A 6,908-nucleotide genomic window follows, 5' to 3' on the forward strand; every position below is an offset into this window, starting at 1 on the left:
TAATGTGCTATATACCACTCCATTAAGTAATATCCACAACTGCTGCATGTGACTTCGGGGCCGGGCATCCATATTGTTAACATATATTCAAAAACAAAATCATTAATAAGTGATTATCTACAATCATTTGCAAAATATGAAACCTCCTTTTGAGTTAATGTTATGAAATGGAAGAACCCTAATTTTAGCTCATCAGATCAGCACCAATAAATGCAATATAAATAGAAAATTAGAGCAAAAATAGCACACCGAAACAAGTGTCACAAAAAGACGTTGGATATTTTATTATAATATATAATATATAGATGAACAAGAGACCCCATTATTTGGTTATCAACCTGTTCAAATCCACCATATATAGCCACACAAGGTTACAACACAACTTTATTTTTTGGTTTTATTGGATTTTAGATCCTCGTATCCTTTTTCCCACTCATACAGATGTTCTCTGGCTCTAACATATCTAAAATTGGAATACTGATATTTTGAGAACTCAACCATGAACAAGGCCATAAGATAAAGCCATTAGCAGGATTGCAGCTTCCTTCTCATCTTGAGGGAAAACCTGTTGAAAGGCTGAATTTTTACTCAAGCTTATTGTGAAGTCCTCGAAGCAAACCTTCTTTCTGCCATGATCTGGTGTATTGAGCTTGCACTTTTTCTTGAATTTTGGAACATAACTTTTACTGGCTCTCTTATCCTTGTGTTGCACCTTAGTGCTCTTCATAGATGGGGGGTTTGTTGCAAGAATTGTGCCATTTGCTGCTGCTGCAGCTGCTGCCATAGCCCGTCTAGCCTTCCTTTGTCGAATTCCACACGCGTTGCAAAGCGACTGCACCGTGATAATTGTGCAAAATGTGTAAGTTTCATATTTTCAATCAGGTGGAATAATTTAAATTAATTAGCATATGCTTGGTTCTTAATTATCTCTTCACAACCGCTCTCTAACACGGCAATTGTGATAGCTAGACAACATTGATAATGAACTCTTAAATCAAATAGCACCTCTTTCCCTTCTAACAATAAGGTTCAAGACCAATCAAGTGCAAATCAGCGCATGTAATTATAAAAATTGAAAAGAAAAGGAAAGAATATATTTTTCGCTATGTCAACATGAAACCTGAGACGACAAGCACATAAAAAATATACCTTAGGTCCTCTGGGACCACTCCTCCAAAGAGGGGTCTTTGTTGTGTTACAATCAGCACAAACCCTAACTATGGGATTGTTGTTGAAAGAATTGTTGCTACTGTTGTCAGTCTTTGCAGGAGCCATTGGTTGCTTCTGATCTTCAAACTTCTTCATAGAGTTAAGTGGTATATCCGCATGACCTGTTTGTTCTGAATTTATCATCTTCCGCATCATTCTCATCTTTGAAGGCATCCACTTAACAGAAAAAGTCTCACTTTGATCTTCAATTTTACTCTCTTTGTTCCAAAAACTGAATTTATTTTCACTTTCACTTTCATTCTTCAGTGATATATGATCACATGATGATCCACCATGCCCAACAAGTTTATCAACCTAAAAATTAAGAAGACGATGCAAGTATGCTCAGACACAAAGCATTAGAAGTGATAATTATAATTAAGTACACATATTTGTATATAAAGTTCAAAGACACGAAATCATACATATATTTATTACCTCTTGATCATTTTGGAAGTGGTTTAATGCCATGTAGTAACACCGTCCTTGATCTTGTGCTGGGTTAAAGAAAATAGGGTTTGAAAAAGAAGAAGATGAAGAAGAAACTTGAGGTGTTGCACTTATTAAGAGACGTTGGTGGTGTTGATCTTGGTTAAGCTCTAAAGGAAAAGGAGAAGGTGGTGAGTTATGATAAGGAGTCGTCATGAAGAGAAAGAAAGAGAGATGAAAGGATTGAAGGAAGGACAAACACCTTTGCTGATCTTGTCCTGTAAAGGTGGAAGATGCTTGAGATTGGGAAGATTGAGAAAAAAGAGAACTACAAAATGCAAAAAGGGCCTGTATGATAGAGTGGTAAAAGTCTTCTTAAAAGAGGGAACCAGGGCAGACAGAGGGCCTAAAGCTTATAACCATTAGACATTCTCGTGACCTCATGACAGCCAAACAAACAAGTTAAAAGAGACAAACCACAAAGAGATGTGTGGGATGCTACTACACGTACAGTACACATATGACAAAACCCTATCACCAAAAATTTCACCCCCACAAACCATAGTTGAAATAAATAAATAATCATATTAATATAGACAAGATTGGATGCTAGCCACACAATAAATTATTGATGTACTTACGCATCTTAGACCAATCATCTAGGTACTGAAGGCTGTCAAGAGGGTAAAAAATGGCATGGATACATGATTAAACAATTTGGGTCGTTGAAAATGTTTTCCTCCTTTCTTGTGATCATTTTTTTGGTGCATCTATTCGTCAAAATGTGAATGAAATTTTGGCAAAATGTTGTTAATAGCAAAATAAATTAATTATTTTTTTTATCATATATCCTTAACATAATGATCACTTCATAAGTACAAGTTCCTGTGAAGTGAAAAGCAATGGTCAAGGTTCAAATATTTAAAAATGAGTTTTACAGTTCACACGCATATACTTAAATTGGTTTAGAATAGAATTTTTATCTCATATCAAAAAGAAAAATTAATCTTTTAAAGGAAATAAATAATAGATGTGAGGGTTCTAAATGATTTGAATATTTCTAACCTTTTTAAATGCGAATTTGGATGTTGAATGTCTGAATTTCACTTTTTCCTCTTTTCAAAAGCAAATCCAAATGTTCAACATTTGAAGCTCCAATGTTTTATTTTTTTTTATTCCTTAAACTAATATCTAGATTCTATTTTTTATTTTCTTTATCAATGCAAATCTAAATGTTGAATATTGAGATTTCACTTCTTTCTCTCTCTAACGGACTCTATCTCTAAGTATTATGGCACATTTGATATGCTGTAATAGATTCTTAAATAGATATTCAGATCTGATCATGTGAATATGAATTGAGGTAATATGATAAATTAATTGGTTGAAATAACTCTAAAAACAGAAAATATATGGTCAAAAACACTAAAAATTATAAAATAGTAAAATATGGCTTTGGCGAGGCAATTGGAAAACTATTGATAATAACAAAATAGATTAATTTTTTGTGTTTGAAGGGAGCAAAATATAGATTTGAGGAATCTAGACATTCCATTTTTTCTAGGTATAAAAGTGAATCCCGATTCTAATTTTTTTTTTCCCATTCTCCAATCATCTCTATCTCTTTCCATTTTTACCTTTTCATTCGGTTACTCTCTTTTTTCTCTCTAATATTTCATAAGAGCAGGTTTGGTACATTGAATAGATATTACATTTTAAGTCACAATCTTCTCAAAATAAAAAACTTTCTAAGTAACAAAATGTTCTCTAAGGAAAATTGGCACAATCACTTCCACTCATTGATGCTTTTACAGCATTGTATATTTTCTTCACCGTAGATGTGGTTTTGGTATCTAACAACGACAAGGGAAATCGAAGCATTGTCCAGATTAGAAGAGATGGATTTGGATGGCATGGAACCCAACAGATCCTCACCTTAGTATTGCCAAAGGCATTGAATGCTTGTGCAGCTAATAGCTAGTAGTGCAGGCAAAGGGACATGTTCATCACCGTCGCCACTACTTTTGCCATCATCAACCTGTGTCTTATTTTGATATATATATTCCTTTCAGTTTTTGTCCATAATTTATTCAAATATATGATTGAAAGGTAATTTTTCTTTTTCAGTTAAGTTACTGGATTTGGGTGAGCTGGTCAAAGCTCGTTGAAAAAAGAAAGACTGATGGGGACGAAAACATTGGGCAGTGGCTGACTCAAAAGAAATAAGATAAAGGAAGAGTTTTGTCAAAAGACCCAAACTAGGCAGTTGCAAATAAAAATACAAGAAGAACCCAACCAAAGGAAGGCATAAGTTTTTGACTTTTTAGTTGGAATTTGGTATCAGGTTTGGATTTTTCTTAGAATTTTACCTTACCTATTTTCAAACCTATTATTTCAGAGATATACATGATTGCAAGCGGGAACTATTTCTCTTTCTCACAAGAGCATGTAAGTAATTTAAATGCAGGTGGGTGAATTTGAGAACATGAGTCATGTCAACGATCCCTGCAGCCGAAACACTTGAATGAAAACCTAAAATAGAGGAATAACCTACTTCCTAAGCTTTAATTGAACCAGACAGTAGTGTTAGTTGAAGGTGTTGTGAAATTTTAAAGTACTCGCAAGTGTACAAACTGTGCCAAAGTATAGTTTGATAAGAACAAAGTCGAACCCACAGAGACTTGAATGAACGTAAGAAAATTAATTAAACCTTAACCAAATTAATCCTAATTTAGTTTAATAAAAATTGGTTATTTTGAAATTAAATATACTAAGCAAATAATTAAACTAAGTAAAGATATAATATAAAGCAATAAAGAGATGTAAACAATCTAGAGAAAAGAATTAAAGTTTTGGAATCCGCCTTATTAATTCTTATCAACATATATTTACGATCATTAATTTTTCATAACCACTACATGATAATCTAGACATCAATCTTGCTACCATGGAGAATATTATCATTAAAACTTCTATTTAAATATCTAAAGCATACTCTTCTTCACTTCCTAGGTATAAATTCAAATCATCAATTGTATCTGTAGCTAAACAAATCATAAGAGATATCTCATTTTAAAATTAAGAAATAAAAAATCAAGTATTCAATTAATTAAGACAAATCCTAAATCACGAGAAAAACATTATTGAACTCATATCTAGAATCTCATCTTAATCCATTGATATGAAGTAAGAACAATTTAAATCATTAAAGAACAACTATTATGGGAAAAATCAAATCACATAAACAATACTGATAATCCTTAACAATGTTTCATCCTCAATCTTAATTATAAATTTAGCTACTCATATTAATTGAAAGAAAACACAAAAATAAAATACTAAACATTAAACTAGACAAATAAAATAGAGAAAGAAATAGTCACAATACTATTATGGAGAAAAGTTACAGAGAAGCCACATGCGGCACTGCCTTTTGCTCCAATTTTTTGTTTTGCATCTTAGCCCTAGCTCTATAGGGCCTGAATTTTTCCCTAAAGAGCCCTTAAATAGATCAATGAATCTTATTACAAGTTGAATTTTGGTTTGGAGAAAATCCCAGATTTTTAGGTTTCACTTAACCAACAATTTTGGCCTATTTATTTCAAAATTTGGACTTGTGGTAAACTACAACGTTATATCCCTTTAAGTTAACTTTCTAGACCATCTTGAATCATCTCGATTGGACATTTGAGCCGAAAGTTATGTCAAAAATACTAACTGATGGGTAGGTTGGAATCCTAATCCGAATTGAACTTAGATTCGGTGCAAATTTTCTTTGATTCCTTACTCCAATTGGACTTTAAATTTAATTGAGTTGGCATTCTTTAACTTCATCATGGCCTTGTAAAAGTAAAGTCCACTAGCTTTCTTCTTTGCACAAATCAACTTATTTAATTCCATTCTCCTACAAAAGACAAATTCACCCAATAAAATTCAATTAAGCACAAAATTGATTATTCAACATTATTCCAAAACCAAATATAAAATGCATGAATTAACTCAAAATAAATATAATAATACTTTCTAACAATGATATAAATATGCAAAATTAAGCTATTATCAATGCACATCGGGAGGCACACCAAAACTTAAAAAATGTGTTTGGTTGGAGCCCAAAGGTGTTTTACGGAGGCTGGAAAATATCAAGAGAAAAATTAAAAGAAGAGAAAATTCCAGTTTCTCTTGCTAGGTAAGGGAAGAAGGTATGGTGGAGGGAGTTTTTTCTCCAGGCTCACAAATCTTTTTCTCGTCCAAATGGAGAGAAAACATGGGGAGAAAACTTGAGGGAGACAAAATGTCAAGATTTTCCTTACCTTGTCATCCTTTTACTATTAAAGATAAGAGCATAATAGTAATTAATTTTTTATCATTATATTTTTTTTTCCATCCTCTACAAAATACACACAGTGAAAAACACAAATATTTTCCATTCTTTCATATTTTTATCCTCCCAATCAAACAGAGCTTAAGTCAACACAATAATTATCAAAACCCTTCAAAGGTAAAATTGGAAAGTAACATTAATCTGGAATGTATACCTTCTGTGATGGTTTTATGGGTGTGGTTGATAACCATTTTCCTATAAAGTGGGAGAGGTTCTGACTACGCACCATCCACTTAGGTCAGCTATGAGAACGTGCTCCTAGGATACTATTTCCAATGCTATAAAGTGAAGACCCATTTTGCTGTATTAATACAAAATGGTGATAGTTGGCAAGGGCAATTAATGTTGACAAAATGGAATAAAGGAACTTCATTGGCTTCTACAACCAAGATCCAACTACGGTCTTGGCTTTCTAGGTTTTTGGTCTCGTTGTGCCATGTGCTCCTTGTTTACAAGTGTTTCGCTTGGATATTGATGAATGCGTGAGAATGTTGCTTCATAGGCCGTCCCAGGGTTAAGCAATCTTGGGCTAGACTAGCCTAGATTGAACCTTTGCCCTAAGGGTTTGTTTAGGGACCGTATGAGTTGGGGCTCGGAATTTTTCCCTCCAATAATTTTTCTTATGATCCTCATATAATAAATGTTTGTGCACCCTAGCTAACCTTAAATAATAATAAAAATCTTACTATTGGCATACATAGTATATATAAATGGTCGAATAAAAATCATATATCTTAATCTGGTGTATTATATTGAAAACTATCATTCTAAACAGGAACAAATTTTCTTTTTCCAAGAGCTTTAAAGTTTAATAATATTGCTTGATTCATCCTTTATAGAGACCTTAGCTTTAAATCTCTATTCCCCCACTTATTGTACGGGAAAT

The 6,908-nt window shown here is 32.9% G+C and overlaps 1 protein-coding gene across 1 annotated transcript; it reads right to left on the reverse strand.

Annotated features, from left to right (window-relative positions):
- Positions 1-258: 258 nt before the first annotated feature.
- On the reverse strand, positions 259-2,097 carry LOC112025651 (GATA transcription factor 21). The gene is made up of 3 exons (XM_024058328.2): positions 1,648-2,097; positions 1,150-1,524; positions 259-832 (listed from the first exon to the last, which is right to left on the reverse strand). Exons 1-3 carry the CDS (start codon positions 1,852-1,854, stop codon positions 494-496), a joined length of 921 nt encoding a protein of 306 aa, XP_023914096.1. The 5' UTR covers positions 1,855-2,097; the 3' UTR covers positions 259-493.
- Positions 2,098-6,908: the final 4,811 nt, after the last annotated feature.

Source organism: Quercus suber, unplaced genomic scaffold, assembly GCF_002906115.3.
Source record: "Quercus suber isolate HL8 unplaced genomic scaffold, Cork oak 2.0 scaffold_283, whole genome shotgun sequence".
Classification (NCBI taxonomy): Eukaryota; Viridiplantae; Streptophyta; class Magnoliopsida; order Fagales; family Fagaceae; genus Quercus; species Quercus suber.